This window comes from Musa acuminata, chromosome BXJ3-10 (assembly GCF_036884655.1).
Source record: "Musa acuminata AAA Group cultivar baxijiao chromosome BXJ3-10, Cavendish_Baxijiao_AAA, whole genome shotgun sequence".
Taxonomy (NCBI): Eukaryota; Viridiplantae; Streptophyta; class Magnoliopsida; order Zingiberales; family Musaceae; genus Musa; species Musa acuminata.
This window is the reverse complement of record NC_088358.1, coordinates 29,273,051-29,294,418: the sequence shown is the minus strand read 5'-3', so window position 1 is coordinate 29,294,418 and position 21,368 is coordinate 29,273,051. Positions and strand designations below refer to the sequence as shown.

The following is a 21,368-nucleotide window of genomic DNA, read 5'->3' as shown; positions in this document are numbered from 1 at the left end:
ACAGAGGTCATCGTGGGGTTGTAGACCGGTCGGTAGGGGTAATTTCGTAAAAGTGGTTGGACGAGCTAGCGGTGTCCCCACGACAAATAAGAAATGCGTGCTTTAGGCTAGCGGAGGGTATTTTAGTCAAATGTTGAGGAGGGTATTTTAGTCAATTCGTTACACGAACGGCCACGCTGCCGTGCCTTGGCGTTGCATTATTACCGAACCGGAGCAAAGCGAAAGGCAAAAGAAAACAAAAGACACAGCGAAGCCACGGACGGCTACCTCCTCTTCTTCTCTTCTCTTTTACTTGCTTGAGCTGTAGTGATTCCTTTTCTTCCTTCGGGTTTCCGTTCGTGATCTCCTCGGGTTCTTGGGTTCGATCCCGTATCTCCTCTTTGACGAATCGAAGCTCCTCGGAGGAGGAGCGGAGGGGGCGTGTTTTCGATCTGAAGACGAATGCGGGGTGCGATTGGAGGTGATTAGGGGTCTCGATTGGAGAATGCGGCGGCTTGGACGTGATGGCGACGCCACCGGACTCGGCGCTGGAGGCGGGGACGCGGCGGCGGAGGATGTAGGCAAGCCGGTGGTGGTGGCGGTCCCACCGGCGGCGCAGGCGGAGGTGATCTTCCACTCCAGGAGTAGATCTCAGGGCGTCGGGGGCCGGAGAGTCGCCCCCGTCACCCCTGCCGCCGGTTCCCCGGAAGAGGACGCGACGGTGGCGGTGGTGGAGAAGGTGCTCCCTAACGGTGACATGTACACCGGGGGTTTCATCGGGAACTCTCCCCAGGGTCGGGGGAAGTACCTGTGGGCCGACGGGTGCATGTACGAGGGGGAGTGGCGGCGGGGAAAGGCCGCCGGAAAGGGCAAGTTCTCCTGGACCTCTGGCGCGACGTTCGAGGGCGAGTTCCGCTCCGGACGAATGGAGGGCTTCGGGACCTTCACTGGGTCGGAAGGCGACACCTACCGTGGCTCCTGGGTCGCCGACCGGAAGCACGGGTACGGATGCAAGTGGTACGCCAACGGCGACTACTACGAGGGCGGGTGGCGGCGCAACCTCCAGGAGGGTCGTGGCCGGTACGTATGGCGCAACGGGAACCAGTACGTCGGAGAGTGGCGAAACGGGGTCATCTCTGGTCGCGGGGCGCTAGTCTGGGCAAATGGCAACCGCTACGACGGCCACTGGGAGAACGGCGTCCCGAAAGGGAGCGGCGTGTTCACGTGGCCCGACGGCAGCTGCTACGTTGGTAGCTGGGGTAAAGGTGATCAGAAGAGCCTCAACGGAACTTTTTACCCTGCCGTCACTGCCGACCGGAAGGAGATCGCCGGAAAAAGGAGCCCTTTCTCGCCTTTGGATGACACATTTGTGTTGCCGCCGCTGGTACCAGCGTCGAGGAAAAGATCGTCGGTGGATGGAGTACTGGGGAGGAAGAGCTCCACCGCGGATAAGAACTTCCCCAGGATCTGTATCTGGGAATCCGAAGGCGAGGCCGGAGACATTACATGCGATATTCTTGATACAATCGAGGCGGCGATGCTTTGCCAGGATGACTTGTCCTCCGATCAGGCCGGGCATGCACTCATTGGTAGTGTGCCACCGCGGCGGAGCCCATTTTGCTTGTCGGCAAAGGAGGCGAAGAAGCCAGGGCAGACTATATTGAAGGGCCATAAGAACTATGATCTGATGTTGAGCCTTCAATTGGGCATCAGGTAGATGGCTCGATGTCTTGCTGGTTACTTGCTGTTTTTGCCTTTAGAATGTCATTTGAAATGTTGGTTGTACAATTTTTCGGTTTCAGTTACTCTGTTGGGAAGCCAGGTTCACTGAGAGAGCTCAAAGTGGGAGATTTTGATCCCAGGGAGAAGTTTTGGACGAGGTTCCCTCCTGAGGGATCAAAGATTACTCCACCCCACCAGTCTGCAGAGTTCCGGTGGAAGGATTATTGCCCTGTGGTTTTCAGGTAGTATTCATTTGTAGTAGCTGGAATAATGTAATTTCTTTTAGTTTTTTACCATCTATTTTGGATTTTCCTTTTGGGTTGTGTGAGTAATTGTGGTGGTCTTGGCTTGCAGACACTTGAGGAAGTTGTTTAATGTGGATCCGGCAGATTATATGGTAGCTATATGTGGAAATGATGCTCTGAGGGAACTATCTTCTCCTGGGAAGAGTGGAAGTGTCTTTTACCTAACCCAAGATGACCGCTTCATGATAAAGACTGTAAAGAAATCTGAAGTGAAGGTTAGATAATCGAGAGTTCTTGTTTTTCATCAATATTTCCATTTGAGTTTGTAGTTCTGCATGATTCTGAGCTCTGAGTTCATAAAATCATTCCAGGAAAGAAATGATATGAATAGTGGGACTGTAGCTACATGTCATTATGTAAAGTACAGCTTAATGTGGATATCAGATCTGATTTTTGCTATGCATTAGAGATTTGGTTTCTTTTAGCCTGAAGTTGTTTTAATATCTTGCTTTCGGTCTATGTGAACTTGATGAATTCTAATGCCCTTCATCCCGCATATGCCAGGAGGATCCAATTGATTAGACAATATACAGTTACATGTACCTCTAATGATAAAAGAGCCCAGAGAGAGTTTGTTACTTCTTTGCAGAGGCCTTTGTCTTGGCAAATATTCATGACTTGTTTTTTATCTGGGTGTTCAGGTGCTTATTAGGATGTTACCCAGTTATTACCAACATGTACGTCGATATGAGAATTCACTGGTCACAAAGTTCTATGGTGTGCACTGTGTGAAACCAATTGGGGGGCCAAAGGTATGACGGTAGTCACAGCTTCTTTTACCATTACTTAGCTCTCCATAAGTTTCCTTTATTAGGTAATTATTGTTAACATTCTCTTTCTTATTTGCTTATGTGTCTGGGAAACAGGTACGATTTATTGTAATGGGCAATTTATTTTGCTCAGAATATCATATTCATAGAAGATTCGACCTGAAAGGTTCATCCTATGGCCGAACAACTGACAAGGCAGAGAAAGAGATTGATGATATGACAACCCTCAAAGATCTCGACCTGAACTACGTATTTCGCCTGCATAACTCTTGGTATCTGGAGCTTCTCGAGTAAGTTCACTTTCTAAAACTAAAATGTTTGATTGTTTGTGTTTCTCATCAGTTATTCCTTTTGTTTTTTTTGTGGTTTGATGATATTTATTCACCTTTCAGACAAATCAAGCGAGATTGTGAATTCTTGGAATCTGAGGGAATTATGGATTATAGTCTCCTGTTAGGACTTCACTTCTGTGATGATGTTTCAGCATCTTCGACGGGCCTATCACCATGTTCTGCATCTCCAAGTAAGTTGAATAATGTCAAAGTTTGATATATTACGGAGCACTACAGGTGTATTTAAACTTGGTACTGTTGCTTGATTAGAATCTCACCGCAAGAGGGGCTCATTTCAAGATCGAACAACTCGGTCTGGCTTGCAGTTCTCAAGATCAACCCGTCAAGATATGGATTTGACTATGGATGGCCGGTATGTCTTTTGAATTAAATGTTCTCTTTTCTTAAAGAAACTGATTCAATTGAAATAAAAAGACTAACACATAGTCCAGCTCTCTTTAGTGTGATGATCAGAATCAACTATATTATTTGTTTGTTTTTATGATTTTGATTTTTTTCTCGCATACGCATTGTCCTTGGTAAAAATATTAATGACTTGAATGCATTGCTTTCTCTTTTTTGCCCCTTTGATCTCGTCGAGGACAATTTGAAGGGATTGTCATGTTCAAGCTACAGACTTACCTAGAAGGAAGCTCGCTATATACAACTTCTCTTATATAATCTTTGCTGACACTGATTTTCCCTCAGGAAGCTGTTGTGAAAGATAGGAATCATTATATGGTGATTTGGTATTCAATGGCTAGTGGTTGCTTTTAGACTGATTAGGTTTGGGCATGATAAACTGGCAATTGTTTTTTTCCTTAAAGAAGTTGGTTCGGTTCATGCTTTTTAATAATTTTAATTTAGCCAGCTGATGATGATGCATGAGAACCACTAGCAAACCCCAGCGAACTATTACTTTCAAGAGTAACACATGAAATTTGGTACACTGGGGCCTCCTTGCTGCTTCTGTATGGTCCACACCTCAATTTTCAGTATAGATATGTTTTTCAGTATTATGTCACTCCGTTGCTATCCATTTGGCTAAAATAGGATGAGCATTGCATCATTTGGGCCCTAGCCAGTTACTCCCAAGTGTCAAGACGATACATGTTGTCTTAATTTCCTTCACTAGAATGATAATATCCATTGTCCTACTTAAGCTACGCTTTGGAAGATTTTATTTATAAATGTTAATAACCGATGTAAATATATATTCTTCATGATCAGGAACCCTTCAATTCGGCTGGGTTTGAACATGCCAGCAAGAGCAGAGCACACAACAAGAAGCGCCTCCGATCCATTTATCGCTGGTGGAGGGTTGCCGATGCTAACCCGCAGTGGCAAGATCCATGATGTGATTCTCTACTTCGGGGTAATAGATATTCTCCAGGATTATGATATTACTAAGAAGCTGGAGCATGCCTACAAATCCTTGCAGGTGGATCCCAATTCCATCTCAGCAGTAGATCCAAAGCTCTACTCCAGAAGATTCCAAGACTTCATCAGGAGAATTTTCATGGAAGATGACTAATATAGGGAAAGGAAAGGAGGGGATAACCGGAACAAACTTCTGAAGCTAAAAATCTTACTACAAGTGGCATGATTTTGTGAGGAGAATGGGATCAGTGAAAATGGAAGTAGTTTCTGTTATCGGTTCAACATGTTCTGTTCGTAAGGTGCTCTCAGACATCTGAATTCGAAAAAAATCAATCGGAGGAGGGAGAAGGTGTGACCGAGGAAGAAGAATTTTAAGGTTGCTAAACAAGAGGCAGATGAGCAAAAAAGGTGGTTCGCGGCTCTTGGAAACCTAATGTGCAGAGGCTAAGTACTTATTCGAGGAAGGCCATAGGTGGTCAGTGAGGTTAATAATTCTGAAGCTCACGATAATGCTCGGCACAGAGAACATGAATTTGAGAGCTTCAACCATCCATCAGATGAACGCATATTTTTGAATTGCTAATTTGCAAACTCAAAAGCTCTACAGAACTCAGTAGCTTCGGTCCAAGAGCCTCGAATCACCTGCGGAGGACGAAAACATTTGCTCGGCCGGACAACACTGGGCTGGTTAGGCTGAATTTTGAAAGCTCAGCCATGATGAAATGTTGTCACATGTTAATTTTGTTTAGGATTGGAGGATTCCCACTAGTTTTCTTTATTTGTTGTTGTTTCAGATACAAAGGTTACTCAAATTTTTTGCTTCCTGGGAGAAATATGAAGCCGTTGTTGAAGGCATCAAATAAGACTTGTATAGGTCATAAATGACGACGATGTTTATGATGATAATATAAGCATTGTCAGAGTACATTTGAACTCCCATTCTGACTGCTGTGTACTGTGCTACTCGCTTTGCTCTCTCTCTCTCTCTCTCTCTCAGCTTCTTTCCTGTTATCGTTTGCCGTTTGTTTCTAGTCGTTCTCAATACCGAATGGTCTTATTCCGATGTGCTTTACCAGACCATGGCAGGGAAGCTCGCACTGCCCCTCTCGCAACAGCTCATAAGAAGGGGTTAAAATTGGGATGGGCGATGAAGTGGGGGGGGGGGAAAAAAGGTGTAGAGAGACAGAGAGAGTGGCATCAAAAGCAGAGAAAAGTGCAGGAGCGAAGATGTGGGAGGTGATCAGAGGGTCGCTCCTCTTTTCCTTCCTATTCTCTCTCTCTCTCCCACGTTGTCACCCAATCCCCCCTCCCCTCTCATCTCCTTCCCGTTGTCCCACCACCGTCTCTTTTGAATGCCCCCACTCTTTTGTTATCCTTTGGGTCTTTTGTTGTCCTCCTGTTTGACTGGTCTAAACCTCAGAATCCCCCCCACCAATTGCTTTCTCTTTTTGAACCAAAAGAGGAGGGCAGGAATGGCTGCTGGTCGAGTTTGTTCGATTTGATGAAGTATTTGAATAGGTATCGAACTGACAATGGTGTCATGTTTCAATATCTATCTACGTGTCAGATCAGATCATCTTTATCGGATATGACAATAATATTTTTGAGAGAAGGCTATTTTGTTGACTGATAATAAACACTAATTCTCGCTAGCTAGTCATATAAAATAGAGAAACATTGGAGTCTGCACGCCTCACATCGTGCCTCCCTCTTCTCTTCTCAGCTTCCCTTCTTCCACCGATGCTTGCTTGCATATGTTTATTTAGGTCAATGACGGTGTCAGGGATGATGGCCTTTCCGTAATTTTCCTCCAGAGTCGCTTTTCCGCTTTCCTGCCGCTGCTCTCTCTAAGCCCATCTCAAATCTGCGGCTTCGATGCAAGACCGACTGCTACTCTAAATCTTTGTTTTATGGATCGCCCTGCGACCTCGAATCTGTCTGTATCGTGAGTGATGCTGCTACTACGCCTCCGTCTTCCTCGCCACTTGCTTTTCACGCAGATATATACGTAGACTCTAATATTTCTCGAGATTCTTCGCACAAACGGCGTCTTACGAGCATAGATCGAACCCGAGGTGCCACTTTTTGACTGGCTAAAGGAACGGACCCCGTAATCGCAGATCCACAATTGTGTTTGAGCTAATTCGCTCCTCGGACAGCAAAAAAAGGACGGCTCCTCGTGCACCGTTCATGGGACGGCTTGTTTCCGCCGAGTGTTGGATCGAATGGAGCAACCCAATAAGTGCGGTGCGGTGGCGGTGGCGGTGGCGGTATTGCCTCTTCAGGTTTCGTCACATGCGCGTGCTACGGCCTTCTCTTTTGGTCAGTCTCGCCTCCGTGACCTCTTCTGCTTGCACAGTGTAGTGATCCCTTTACGTGATACGTATTCCTTTCAAGAGAGAGAGAGAGAGAGAGAACATGTGGGCACTGTTCACAAAGCTAGTAATGGCCTCCACCACCGGAGGGAGAAAAACGAAACCTAGCTAGCCATTCCCAACCTAATGCTCGACTGTACGAGTAGAGCTTCTTTGAGCCTCGTGCAGCTCAAAGACCTTCGTATCAAGATATGTCCTTACCTCCTCCTTTTAGCTGTTATCGTTGTTGTTGGAGGCTCGTATAACCATGTCATTAACACACACACACACACACACACACACAAAAAGAAACATACAAGTAATTGAGGTGTGAAAACCCATACGAATTAGCAAATTGGACCACTATGCCTTTAATACATGAGAAGGATGATGCCAATCTGGTAAGAGTGCCGAAGCAGAAGTTTCATCGATGCAGTTAGTCCAAGTCGTCTCCTCGAATGAATCCCACCGTCTCATGTCATTCATCTTCTCCGATTCCTCGTAAAAGAAAATAGAACATTTATTTACTATATTAAGATAATTTCTACACGGATTCAAACCTTCAACATAACAATGGAGTGAATATACGAGGAATCGAAGGTCGCCATCACTCGTCAGGCGGTCCCCTTCGTGGTTGACCCATGTCAGATGATGTGCCCACTGAAACGTTGCTTTCAGCTTTTGTTCCGTGTCTCCCCATTCAACCTCACCGCTGGTAAAACCGCTACGACTATGAGGTATTTTGTTCGTGGACATGAAGACACCGTGTACACACGTTGTCATCATAGGTTAGCCCGAGACCCAAGTCATCAGCAGCAAACAAAACGTGGTCGTACCCTGTGCACTGGAGAAGAGTTCCCACAGGTCTCGGAACATTGACACCGGTGATCGGGCGGACCTGCGTCGGTTTACACTTCCGAGATGTTGCGTTGTTGCAGGAGAGCGGAAGCATAGGGAAGGGGATGGATGAGAGCGATGGGCGTTGGACCAAACAGCTCTCCTCTCTCGCACGTACTGCGGACTCTGCGAGAAGGATGGATAGATTGTAAATACGATTCTTTTCCCAGTTGAATTTAATGCACCATTTATTTCTCTGGTCCAAATATGCAATCATAATACTCATTAATTACTTTAAATATAAAGTAAATGAAATATATTTAACTTTCTCAGAAACTTGATCAGAGAGACTTTAAAGCGTATTAATGTCAATTAAATCTTCCAATAAGATCAAATTAATTGTCTACGATTAGAGAGTTTCAATTAACTCCAACAAATACAGGATTGCACTATTTTGATGTAATAAAAATGATTATTATTTTTCTTAAAATATATTTTCAACAAACATACCATTACTCAAAATATTGAGATCCTCTCCGAAGTCAAACCCATCTATAAATCTCAAGCAAACTGCTAGTCGATATAATTAATAACAGTTAATGTTACCTTAAAAGTAAACAAAAATGTCTTTGTCACTTAATAAGGCTAATATGCAAATCCACAATTTTATCAAGACAAATATGCTCAAACATAGAGGAATATATACATAAAATAAATTTCTCAGGAGGGATATATACATACACACCATAGTGTAAATGCCACCATCTACTTTGCGTGCATGAAATCTAATTATCAGAAGCAAACTTCAATTGCTATTAACCTCCTCGTGTTATCTTTGCAAAAGATTTGGGTTGAAGTGGCAGACTAATCGAGCTTTGAGCTGCTTGTTTTATGATCAGGTCCTCGATAGTATCTCCATTGACATGTAGAGCAGAGATTGCATCTGTTACCTGTCTGATTCTTCCTCCTGCCTTCACCTTTTCCTGTTCATTTCTCCTGTAGATCACACGCCACACAAGGACACTTTAAAGCTCACACTACACCAGATCATAAGCCAGATGTGCAAAGATGATGACAAAAGGAACAAGACGAGCTATTGCTGCAGATTGTGCCAAAAATTATTGCTACATTGTGAGGATCTCTAAGCTGCATTTTAACACAGCTTTACAGAATGTAAAAAGTACCTGTAGATATCATCATAGAAGGCGAGACAATGATGAAGAATCTGTAGCCTCTGCCCTCTGAAGGGAGTACTGTGGCCTCCAGGTTCCTGCTCACATGTCAAGCAAAGGGTAAGAAGAGTAGAGAGTAATCCTAAAAAAGAGAACAAACAATTCAAGGTACGAGTGAAGAAATGCTGCAGGAACCAGTAAGGGATCTTACCGTATAGCAGAGCAGAGCTTGAGCCTAGATCATGTGTAGGCATTGCAACGAAATACAAGAAGCATGAGTAAATTGGCAAGCACAAGGAAATAAATTACAGCAACATCAAATAATGATATCTCTTCAGTGTGATCTCTACAATATCCCGACTAAGCAGACTCCAGATTGCATTCAACAAGTAATAATCTACTCAAACAGATGACCCTGCACCGAATAACTCGTAATGAGATCCAATGGGGATCAGAAGAGTGATCCTCATGTACTTGGATGTTTTCACGGGAAAGAAAACTAGCAAGATTAAGAAGAAATACAACTCTTATTATTTACTCTTTAAAGGCAATAGTAAACTATACACTTTCCTCTGTTTACACTACATGGAATTCTGGTTGCTCGAAAATGGCGAGCAATGAGCAGCTGAACCACAAGAACCCAAATTCTCGAAAAAAGAACAAGAAATGCAAACAAAGTTAACACACAACATTTCAAAGAGAAGAGCATGTTTGCCTTTTGAACTGCTAGTTAGTCGATCATTTGATCAATGGCGACTTGGCCGAAAATATCAGGGCATCCATCCCACTTGCCTTCTTCCCTGGCTTCCCAGTAACCACCGATATACCGGTACATGTCACTTCCTTTATCTTTTGCAAACCATCGAGGTTTCCAGCCTCTTTCCTGCATCTTTCTTGCCTGCATCACACAGTTACCGATCCATCAAGGAGTTCTAATTAAGAAAGAAAAACTAGTTTTACTACTAATAGTGTTAGTGTCTGCTAGTAAGAAATTTAAACATGAAGGCAACAATTGATTCTAAAATTACAAATGATAAAATGCATTGTGATTCAACAGAACATTCAGTGTTGAAATTTAGAGAGACACACGGTGTTAAGAGTTGAATGGTTTTTTAAAAGAGAAATCATCAAGCAACTCGGTGCAAGAACTCAAAAGTCAGAAAAACTAATTACTAACTATGAGTATCTCTAAAACTTAAATAATGTAACAAAGAACTAAACACTTGAGCCAATACACCTTAACAAGCAACAATTGAAAATTTAGCAGCCAAATGACTCCACAAAAAACAATAATTTCCAGTACTTGTGGTGGAAGTTCACCTAAAAAGAATTAAGAAAGAATATGAGGATAATATTCGAAGCTTAACCTGCCGTTGTCGCTGTTCAAGTCTCAACTTCTCCGAATTTGCCATTTCAAACTCCCCGTTCTCCAAGCACCTCTGATCAGGCCTTAGTCTTGAATCTGTTGGTGGCAATTTTTCCTGCTCAACAATTTGGGTAAACGAAAAAAGAGAGAGCAATAAATAAAAGCTTCTAACCTGAAAACAACAGGAAACACAACCCAGAGGAAGAATGCAACGAGCAAAATTATTATTCTCACCTTTAATCCAGGAGTGAGTTCATTGATTGTCATTGCAAAACGAGTGAGATTGTATCTGGTAGGATATTTAGGTGGTTTGCTACGTTTCCACAGTATGTGGGCTTCAGAAAACGGGTCAGATCCTTTCCCTTTTCCAGAGCAATCTCCATTCACATAATGCATGCTCTCATCCCATTTGCCAATGAGTGTGGCCACAGTTTTGCCACTGCGATCCTGAACTATGCCTTGCACCTACAATAGTTCAAGTTTAGAAACAACCATTTCACAAAGGAAAAGCAAACAACTCATCAGATTTTTTTCAATCAAAAGCATCAGATAGAATATTAAATTGAAAATCTACAAGAACAAGTAGAACCATAGGACTCAAACATGTCCTATGCAGCTTCTACCAACACAAATTCTGCTTGCCTAGTTTTACTAAATATAAAACTTCCAAAAATCATAATATGTAAAACATCTATAAAGGTATAAAAAAGAGAGAAAATATGGTCCACATGTATATAAGAAATTAGGCTACATAAAAAATGCATTAAAACTAGATAAAAGAAACTGGACAAAGACATACACAGACAAGCTATTAATTTCAGATCAAGTACTCCAATATCCAAAAGTTTTCAACATGGACAAATTTCATGGATCATTGTCCATAGCATTCAGATATTATATAATCCTAATAGTAATATTCTACAGGCCTGTTCAATCATATTAGACATCTAACAGAGTCTAACTGGGAATTTGAATGACAAATGGATCATTTTTCTTATGTAAAATGGTGGATATATATAAAGCAGCAGATATACAATCATCATACTTGAAATTTGCTGTGAAAATAGTGGGGGTGACTGTGCTCCCTATTGTACAACAGGACAACAAGGACACACCAAATCTTTGCAGATCATGCTAAAGGATTTAAACAAGGAAAACCTATATAATTGAATAGTGTTCTACAAGATCACAGTACCCTTTAGGCCCTTTGGACCTCTGAAAACCAAGTGGGGCTTACAAGTCTTCCATTTGAATCAATTAAAACAACCTGACAAGTGTATACTACCAAATGTAGCATTGTCCCTCCCACAATTAGGGTTGCCAAGATAGCTAAATATTTCGAACAACTCAAACTCGAGTTCATGTTCAACTCAGGCTTGAATTCATTGAGAATACAAGCTATGTTAGCCTGTCAGGTTAAAACCCTATCTCCCTGCCATTTCCACAGTATATTATCTATCCTTGACTCTTTCTTTGATCTCAGAAAGCTCTCCACATTTCCTGGCCTGAAATTTCCACCAACCATTTTCTTCATCCAGCATTTTTTGCAACTTCCCTTTCGATTCTCTTCATACATCTCCCTCGCTCTGCTGTCGATAAAGCTGTCCAAAATAACCTAGTGTTCATGACCAGCTCAAACTTGAGCACATTCTTAGCTCAAGCTCAATCTGTCGAAACCACATATGTTGTAAAGCTTCGGACAATCACGAACAACCATGTGTCTATTTAACTCAAACACAATAAGGGTCTGTTTGTCTTTGTTCAGCTTGCTCACTCCCCTTTATTGTGCTTTTACTGAGAACAGGTTCTTTGTTGCATAAAACAAGACTAGTAATCAATGTTTAAGCCAAGAACAATTACAAACAACAGTGTTCATCTAAATCAAACGTATTGAAGGGTCTGTTCATCTTTGTTTGGCTTGACACTCCTTCATTGTGCTTTTCCTGAGAACATGTTCTCTGTTACATAAAACAAGACTAGTCTCAAGGTTTAAGCCAACACAAAATAATCTTACTGCAGCAAATAAAAATTCATCAATGATCAACTAACACTAGAATGGACAATAAGTATTAGATAGATGAAACAACATTTGAAAAGGAATGATACACATAAAGGGTACCCAGAAATGATGCAGCTTGGAGAAATGTCAGCTACCACCACATTGAGTATCTTAAAATAGAACCAAGGAGACGGATACACACCTGATGAGGGTTGCGGTCTATTATTGACTGCTCCTTAAATTTTAACTTGCATGAATATTCACGATTTCCTTGTATTCGCATAGTACCATAATGATCACAATAAAGTTTTCCCAAAATAAGGTTATAAATGGATGTTGTCACCTGAAATATCATAATTTAATGTTCAACATGAAGAATACAATTTAATGTTCAACATGAAGAATACAAAATCATATTTCAAATATCTCATGTAAAGACATAATACCTTGCTCCATTGAAAAACTTCACCATCATCAAATTCGAGGGTTAGCACACCAACAGGATCAACCTGAATTGAGCGACCCCAAAACTTGCTTTTCAAATTGCTATCTCCCCAAAACCTCCATCCCTTGCCCTCACAATGACATGCAACAACCATGGGATGATGACTGACCTATATAAATGGTAGAAAGGATAACAAATTAACAATGTTAACAGTTTATCATTCACAACATAAAGCATAAGTGTTTTGAGAAAACATTGTGAATACAATTGAATAGGGGAAAAGAATAAGAACATGGACACAAAAAAAATGAACATAATGGCTAGTTATGACGATAACAAGCATTAAACCAAATAAGCATTTGGTGAATATATTGATTGGGATAACAATAAACTTTCAAGCTCTGTAGATTTATCTTTATAAATGGGATACAAAATCGCAGTTACAAAAGAAATCCTACTAGGGCACAAATGCACATATCAGTGTTGTCGATGGTGTTATGTGCTAAAAGGCACCAATATTTCAAAATGCTCGGAGTGTTAGGAGCTCGTCCATCGAAACTAGGCGCTCGCTAGTGCAAAATTATAAAAAGTATAATTAAGGGTAAAGACAATTCCAAATTCCGCATTAATGGGAGCCTTGTGCATTGGACCACCATTTCCGGATACTATAGATTGATATTTCATTTACCTTAATAAATGAACTATCAAAATTCCAAAAGGATAATTCATTTAAAAAAGGATAGTTCATTTACCTTAAGAAATGATACTATGGATTGATAGTTCATTTACCTTCAGATCCAGGCACTCACCAATACAAAATTATAACAAGTATAATTAAGGGTAAAGACAATTCCAAATTCCGCATTAATGGAAGCCTCATGCATTGGACCTCCTTTTCTGGATACTATAGATTGATAGTTCATTTACCTCAAGAAATGAACTATCAAAATTCCAAAAGGACAATTCATTTCCAAAAGGATAGTTCATTTACCTTCGAAATGATACTATAGATTGATAGTTCATTTACTTTACGATCCAGGCACTCACCAATACAAAATTATAACAAGTATAATTAAGGGTAAACACAATTCCAGATCCCGCATTAATGGGAGCCTTGTGCATTGGACCACCTTTTTCCAGATACTATAGATTAATAGTTCATTTACCTTAAGAAATTTGTCTAAATTCCAAAAGGATATGAGCAAATTCTGATATCCATATGTCCTGTGAAACAACCTTTGACAAACATGCAAGCACATACTAAGATCTAAATATAATAAGCAAAACGAAAAGATGCACTCAACTGCAGCTAGTCACCAGATACAAATAATCATAAGATCAACTACGGGGATCTGTATGTTAACTTTACCTTTTCTGAAAAGAACCTAAGGCCTTTGTCTGGATAATCAGCCTCGTATGTTTCCCCCAGGAGTGGATTAAAGGGCTTGCAGGTTCTGCCATCCGTAGAAGCATATCCAGAAACAGCAAAAGCAGCAACGTTAAGCATCCTCATGAGACCATTGCCCTAGAAAATTTATTGGAGACGAAATAATAAGTAAAATAATAATAAAAACTGATGCCTTGCAGCAATTACTAAATATTACTGCATGGACACCACTAGTTTGTTAACATATTTTTAATTCCACGTAAAAGGAGGATGCCCAAGGAACAAGCAAAATTCTATCCTGGTGACTTCAAAGTTATCTATGACGTGAATAGGGGCATCACCTCAGACTTGTTAACCCATACTACCAGACCTAAATCTGATCCAATCATCTTGTAAATGTCAAGGTTAGATAAAGATGTGAAAACTCAAAATAACATGACTTGAATATTAAAAAAAATCTGCACAACATTGCTAGTAACTCTAAATGTCAAAACAGATGCAAATGTCAGACATTTTATCTTTTATTACCATACTTGCCTGTTTACAGCTTAGCATGGTGTTTTCCAGAATGAATACATTGTAAAATTGTTGAAGTAAACATTGAATATGAGCACTGGTATGCATTTAAGCTTGTTGATAATATTGCAACAATAAAAAGAAAGACCAAATGTAACATTAATTCACTTTAGTAATGAACTTGTCCATCAAGAAACTTATCATGACATTAATTGGTTGGACATCCAAGTTCCAATTTGGAATAGAAATGGTCACACAACAGCTAATGCAAACTTACATCAAGAAAAAACTTTGGTTCAAAATATATTGCAATGAAAATTTGTTGATGAAGTGAATGGAATTTACAGATAAATCAATCCCAGATAAAATAAACCGAAATGAAAGCTTCTCAAGTTACTAATAATTATAAACAATTTAGATCGCTTTTATCCAATATTTGTACATCCAACGGCCTACCTTTTTGCCATACTCGTAAGCTCGATCAACAAGGTAAGAATATTCCAAGTCCTCAAAACATTTTTGCAGGGATGAAAGTGGTTCATTGAAATACACAGGAAGGCAAACTTTGGTAAGATCCTTTCCAATGTTGTCCTTAATCATCGACCAGAGGCTCACTCCTTTTTCCTTTTCAATTGGATCAGGCAACTTTTTTCGTCTTTTGACATAGGGATAGTTATATCCCACATACTGCATGGAAGAATCACTAGAACCAACATACTCAACACCGTGATCATTCTCATCATCAGAATCAAATTCAGATCTGTGGAAGTCAGATTCAGTGCTCTTAAAAGAACTTGATGAGAGAAAATCACGTGTATCAAAAAATGTATTATCTTCTTCATCAGTCTCTTCCTCAGCAGCATCAGGCTTTTCATTGTCATAATCAGATTCACTTGCACTCTCTTCTGGAGAAATATGTAACAGATGAATAAGACTATAAACAACTTATGTTTGGGCAATTATCATCAAAGATAAGAAGACAAAATGTTACTCATATTACCGACATAAACAAGATAGACGACTCAAGTGAAAAGAAAACAGTTGTATCGAGTCATGTTCGTAATTTTCAAAACATACCAATACTAAGGCAAGAGTAATCTTCTTACAACAAGCAATAGCTTAGGCCAGCTTATGGTGCAGAAAGATTCCTTATAAAATATAAAATCTGTGATGCTAGTCAGCAAAATTGAATAAACATATTTAATGTAGGTAGCATTATAGCAAGACCAATAATGAATTGATGAAGGGTCAAGGGTAAGAACTGGTAAAAGTAAAACCAAATGGAAACTGTCCTAACTAAGTTTCTATTGGTTCATACGTTTGACCAGTAGAGAACAGATCAGAAGATAGGCTTGAGAAGTGAAAAAAATTATCGTTCACATCAACAGCATTATTGTGCCAAAATTATCCTATCCAAAAAATGCTTGGTGGTTCTCATTTATATTTTTGGGCGAATTGATTCTCAGTCAAGAAAAGTTAAACATTCAATCAAAAGGAAAGTGATAGTAGACCTTGATCTTTGCTCGTTAATTTACATTCCATTTCATCTAAAGGTCAAGGAGATTGAGATACGACAAGCTTCAAATTGAACTGTTTCGTTGTGAGAAAAGCATAGGTGAGGTTAAAGTTCAAAAATCAGAAGCAATCCTCTAGAGAAATCATCCAGTAGCAATTAGGGGGTTACATCAACATTTTACAAGGCATCTGCCATACATCATACCACTATACTTCTCTTGTCTTGATCTAGCAGCCGATCCATACTCTTTTGATTGTCTTGATTGTCTTTGACCCTCATCAACGACAGTATTCTCTAAGTCAACCTTTTCTGTCTACATAACAAAACAAGTAAATGTATGTTACACTATAAGGAAAATAGCTGGTTTGCAAATCAAATCATCTAGAATGATTAAACAAACGTAGGCAAGATTTAACGGCATCTTTAAAACTTGCGGAAGAGTAGTAGGGTCCATCAATAGTCATCAACAATGATGGTACATGTGAGAATGATTCAGAGCTAATACGCAGCTTCATTAAACAGACTTCAGCCATTACTAGCATAAATGACAAATCTGATGAATGTAATATTTCTAGGGAATGAAGATAGTGTTGAGATGAATAGACATGTAACTAAACCAATGGGGATCTTGATCGCATGAATGAGGGTTTTTTATATGATGAAATTAATGATGCTTTTGTTTGTTCCTGAGGACTTACAAACCACCCCGGTGAACTAAGACAAAGAAGGGAAAGAAACAACTTATTCTGATACTGCTTGGACACTGTTACTTTTTATCTGTCAAGTCTCCACATGAAACAACTTAGTTTAGCTCAAAATAAATCAACATGAAGTAGATTCCAAAGGCATGGTAATTTGCCCATTTCTAATCAATGCCTAAATTCCCTAACAAGTTCATTATTATTCTAGAAAAGCTATAATTGTCCAATTTAAATCCACTGCACCTAATTACAAGCTGTGTTAAATAAACATGAAGAAATAAGAGGATTACATTTGGTTCTAGGTCGCAATAAAGGAATTATTTTATTGTTACTAGGAACTACTCCAACTCCCCTAACAAACTTGGGACCATAAATTGCATCACAGCCCTATTGCTCCCATGTGGTCAATCTACAGACTCAGTTGGGCATGTGCACATGTAGAGGAATGTGCCAAAATATAGTTGTGGGCAGCATGAGCACAGCAGTGCGCCCATACCATGTCAAAACTCACTGATGAATGACAGGATTGCTCCATGCCCTGATTAAGAACCCCATTCCTAAAGACGGTTTGATTTTTGTTCTTACTTTGAAAAATCAATAAGGTTTCCAGTTACAAGAACACCAAACTCAAGATATGCTTTCAGTAACATGCTTATCAGGAGTCCACACATAGCGTACTTGCTCAATTGCAATGTTATTATTTCTAGCCAAATAGAGATTGCTTTTTATGGTCTCTGCAGGTGGCTACACTAAATTTTTTTTGATAAATGACAACTACCAAAATGCTTACAGGGGATGTCTCACCAAAAGCTTGTGGAAAACATCATAACAAGGAAAAAGAAAGATTAGGTCAACTGTACTAACGTTGACGAAAACTCAAGAGCCCTGAATACCACAAAGCTGGCTTGCTAAAAACAAGCTAATTAGTGCTTAACGCAAAAATAATAAATGTAAATCTAAGATGAAATTACAGAATCAATTTTTTGGAATTGGAATTTGTGTATTTTAGGACGACAAGAGAATAACGTCAATAGATATAACAAATATTCACACATCCAAGAATCAGAAGAAGAATCCGTGATAACAAAGACATCCTTTTTATACCTCTAATTGGCCAAGATGGTCAACCAGGAGGTTTTGATTCTGTTTAAGAAGCATCAACTGGTTCTGCAGCGCAGCAAATTCGCTTCTCATGATCTGCTCACATTCCTGAATCGTTGCCTCGCCCACCCCTTCCTCCTGCAGCCTCTGCCGCAATTTATCCGTAGACACCACCACTTTGTCCACCGATCCCGTGAACTCACCGTTTGAATTCCTCGGAAACATATCCTTTACCGCCTGCAGCGACTCCATCCATGCCACCCGATCCTCCCGCGTCTCTGCCCTCAGATGAAGTCTCCTGGTCCCGGTAAAGATGGAGAACCTCTTATCATCTGATCTACTCTCCCGAATCGATGAAACCTAAAGACAGAAAGAGAAGAAAATTCTAATTTTTGAAAGAAACCAGATTAGGTTATCTTGCAATTGGATAATCGATGTGGGTGCGACTCTGGCCTTGAGGTGGACTTCGCCGATGGGCTTGCGGGGGAGGTGGGTACGGCCGTTCTTGCGGCGGGAGATCCGGCGGATAGACTCCTCGCCAATGACCTTGGAGCCCTTCTCGGATTCCTGGCTGACCTCGATGCGGTCCGGGCCGTGGATCTTGTAGTAGGAGAGGACGCCGTCCTGGAGCACGAACCAGCGCGGCCGCCAGCCCTTGCCGTAATTGACCCACTTGTGAAGAATCCCAGCGATCCCGTTGCCCACGATGTTGTTGAGACGGACCTCGCGGTGCTCGAGGGGAGCGTCATGGAAGGAAGAGCGAAGGGAGGCAGAGGCCAAGATCTCCGGCGCTGGGCCAGATGCGCGGTGGTGGCGGCCGTGGTCGCTGGCAGCGGCGCCGGCGGGGCCCGATGGCCGGCAGGAGCCGCCGTTGTTGATATGGTTCTGGTGCGGAAAGGAGTCGCGGCTGCGGCCGGCGGCCGCCGAGGAGGAGGGCGGCGGGGGAGGGGGAGGCGGAGGAGGGGGCAGGGCTGGGAGGGAATGAGTAGCTGCGGAAGAGGAGAAAGCGGAGGCGGCCGCGGCGACGGGAGAGACGGGGACGGGGGAGGCGCAGCAGAATGGATTCATCTGTCGATGTATTCTATGAGAAAAGAATTGAGACGAACCGAGAGAGGAGGAGGGTGAAGAAACGGAGGCGGTGGAGATGGCGAGGGAGACGGAGATCGCGGCGGCCACGTGCGAGCACTCCGGCTGCGCTCGTCGCTCCCCTATGCGTGGTTCGGTTATTTCGTGGTAAACAAATCAATATCATGTAGGGACGACGTTGCATAAATAGATGCTCTTGTAAACAGTAAGTTACTTACATTTCCCTTTTAGATCGCCTCTCACTCGCATCCGCACATGCACAGTTCCCTGCATTTTCATTTTCCTGCAAAAAACAAAATACTTATTCCTTTTAATTTAAATAAACATATATTGTTATGATTAATATCTGTGTTAATTATCATTTGACTGTTGACAAAATCATTCAAAAACTAACTATGATTATAAGAACATTAACAGTATTTCAGGTATTTAGACATGTTAATTCAGACTGACTAATATTGATCATATTTCATAAAGATTAACCCGAATGGTATAGAATGGATGCGGTCAGGAGAGGTATATGCTACGGACAAATGCGGTATCAATATTTCGAAGGGTAAATATGCTACTGTCATACTTGAAAGGAATCTGTAAAAGTCCACCATATATATGATTAGATTAAAATTTCCGATTCCAAATTAAATAGCCTGTTGTCGTTCCCAGTGATTCAAAAAGAATTTTGGTGAAATTTAGGTAGGGTTCCTGGCCTGGTCTTTTAATACACTGCTTTCTATGCGTGGTTGTCGCTTTCTAAGATATTACACTCTAAGAAATACCCACGCGAAAAAGCTGAGCTTTTGAGGCGCATCGTTTCTGAGTTGTTGAGCCAGGAGAGTCAGAGTGCATAACTTTTTACATCCATATATTAAAACAGTCCAGCACTAAAAGGCGTATCATTTAAGGAGAACCAAGAAGAAATGGTACTTTTTGTGTTATATTAAATGAAGGAACACTCGTACAGAAGAGCTAAGCATTTAAAGGGAATATATCTATATCATCGACGAGAGATAAAAAAAACAGAGCATTGTATCAAATTTGTGTATTGTTTTAGACGCAGGAGATTAAACTTCATTATAGAACCAAGTAGGTTAAATAAGAATTAAAGGACTAGTTATTAATCTAGAAACACCATCATGACCGGCTGCACGGGTGAGATTTCTGGAAGAGGTGATGCCAAGGAAGTGCCTGCACGGCACGAAAGAGGAGACGTGGCTGTCCGGGCTCGGATCGGATCGGAAAAAAAAAGTCGATAAGTAACCCGACCGGTCCAAGTGGGTCAGTTAACAAATTGGATCACCAGCTCATCTCTCTCTCTCTCTAGTAATTTTAGGTGGATTAGGTCAAGACGCGTAGGAAACCCCCTCCTCTCACAGACCGAGTATGACGGCCCTACTGGTGCGACGGCTGCTAGAGTTTGGTCAAAAGAGAGCAAACGAAGCTTTGTTCTTTTTCCGTGTAAAGCTTCAAGTCACCGAAACAAGTCACATTAATTGAAGGCTCTTGCACCAAACCATCCTAATAGGATAAAAAGGAAGGGCATGGGATGCACGTTAGCATCCACTGATCTTTCTCTTCCCCTTTGGATAGAACTTAAATTAAAATAACCATATACCAAAATTAAATGGATGAAATTTAAATATAAAAACATAAGCGACTTGGATTCCTTCCAGTATATGAAATTTACCTTACTGTTGTTGCACGGATCACAACGTGGAAGCACGGATGCCCGAACTCACCCAAAATGTAGAGAGTCGAACGTGGAAGCACGGAAGCACCGACCCTGCAATCCAATTGTTCACAGTCAACGGTTGTTTGGAAACTACAAGATTCTTAACCACAATAAAATTTTCTTGTCTCTGTCACTAGTGGATCAGTTCATCTACGTAATCTTAAAGCCTGAAGACCATATCGAAGTCAAAAAAGTTTCATCTATATCTTCATCATAACCTGTGGTCAAGAACGGGCGTTTTGTTGTATCAACAGGTGGCGTAGTAATCACAAGAAACTCTCTGGTTTTAGTCGCATTGATGAAGCTGTCTCTGTGGACCACAATGTTTTACCTAGTCAAGAAAAATAGCTTGAGCAAGAGGATATTAATTCATACCTGATGCGCACATTAGCATGATCTGGACTTGAAGCCACCACAAATTAAAGTTGCCAAAAATGCTGAACTTTTAGTCTTAGTCCATTAGACTTAAAGAGTCATGCTTGCAGTTACTCAAGCTCCTGTAACTTTCTCGAGCCTGAATGGCTGGCCTAAAATGCTAGAGCTAAGGTTAACAACAATACATCATTCATCAGATCTTCATAGATCAGACTTAGTCTTAGTCCACTTCCGATATAGAACTAAACCGGGGTATTACAGTTTGAACTGCATTTAATAGTTTCGACCAAGTCGAA

The 21,368-nt window shown here is 41.1% G+C and overlaps 2 protein-coding genes across 6 annotated transcripts; one reads left to right on the top strand and one right to left on the bottom strand.

The window, feature by feature from the left end:
* Nucleotides 1-226: 226 nt before the first annotated feature.
* LOC103968698 (phosphatidylinositol 4-phosphate 5-kinase 1-like) lies at nucleotides 227-5,425 on the top strand. Its single transcript, XM_009381999.3, has 8 exons — nucleotides 227-1,692; nucleotides 1,782-1,943; nucleotides 2,056-2,221; nucleotides 2,648-2,758; nucleotides 2,873-3,066; nucleotides 3,169-3,299; nucleotides 3,379-3,481; nucleotides 4,339-5,425. Exons 1-8 carry the CDS (start codon nucleotides 485-487, stop codon nucleotides 4,640-4,642), a joined length of 2,379 nt encoding a protein of 792 aa, XP_009380274.2. The 5' UTR covers nucleotides 227-484; the 3' UTR covers nucleotides 4,643-5,425.
* Nucleotides 5,426-8,262: 2,837 nt separating this feature from the next.
* Nucleotides 8,263-20,796, bottom strand: LOC103968695 (oxysterol-binding protein-related protein 1C). 5 transcript variants are annotated; one of them, XR_001976049.2, is made up of 15 exons: nucleotides 20,653-20,794; nucleotides 19,187-19,251; nucleotides 18,336-19,090; nucleotides 17,886-18,242; nucleotides 16,285-16,393; nucleotides 15,021-15,469; nucleotides 14,031-14,186; nucleotides 12,663-12,830; nucleotides 12,419-12,559; nucleotides 10,452-10,682; nucleotides 10,219-10,332; nucleotides 9,567-9,749; nucleotides 9,063-9,086; nucleotides 8,864-8,949; nucleotides 8,263-8,675 (listed from the first exon to the last, which is right to left on the bottom strand). XR_001976049.2 is itself a non-coding variant. In XM_065171734.1 (12 exons), exons 2-12 carry the CDS (start codon nucleotides 19,245-19,247, stop codon nucleotides 9,582-9,584), a joined length of 2,709 nt encoding a protein of 902 aa, XP_065027806.1. In that variant the 5' UTR covers nucleotides 19,248-19,251; nucleotides 20,653-20,762; the 3' UTR covers nucleotides 9,360-9,581. The 5 variants fall into 5 exon arrangements, 2 of the variants coding, with proteins under 2 accessions (XP_065027806.1, XP_018675366.2); XR_010501867.1 differs by having other exon boundaries at nucleotides 8,864-9,266; XR_001976048.2 differs by having other exon boundaries at nucleotides 8,864-9,086.
* Nucleotides 20,797-21,368: the final 572 nt, after the last annotated feature.

Bases quoted from the DNA above. Each gene is read 5' to 3' on its own strand.
- LOC103968698 (XM_009381999.3), top strand. From the start codon at position 485: ATGCGGCGGCTTGGACGTGATGGCGACGCCACCGGACTCGGCGCTGGA. The intron at 2,759-2,872 runs GTATGACGGTAG...TCTGGGAAACAG, and splicing joins AACCAATTGGGGGGCCAAAG to GTACGATTTATTGTAATGGG. The intron at 3,300-3,378 runs GTAAGTTGAATA...TTGCTTGATTAG, and splicing joins ACCATGTTCTGCATCTCCAA to AATCTCACCGCAAGAGGGGC.
- LOC103968695 (XM_065171734.1), bottom strand. From the start codon at position 19,247: ATGAAAATGCAGGGAACTGTGCATGTGCGGATGCGAGTGAGAGGCGAT. The intron at 18,243-18,335 runs GCCAGAGTCGCA...TTCTGTCTTTAG, and splicing joins TCGGCGAAGTCCACCTCAAG to GTTTCATCGATTCGGGAGAG. The intron at 12,560-12,662 runs GTATTATGTCTT...ATGATATTTCAG, and splicing joins AAGTTTTTCAATGGAGCAAG to GTGACAACATCCATTTATAA.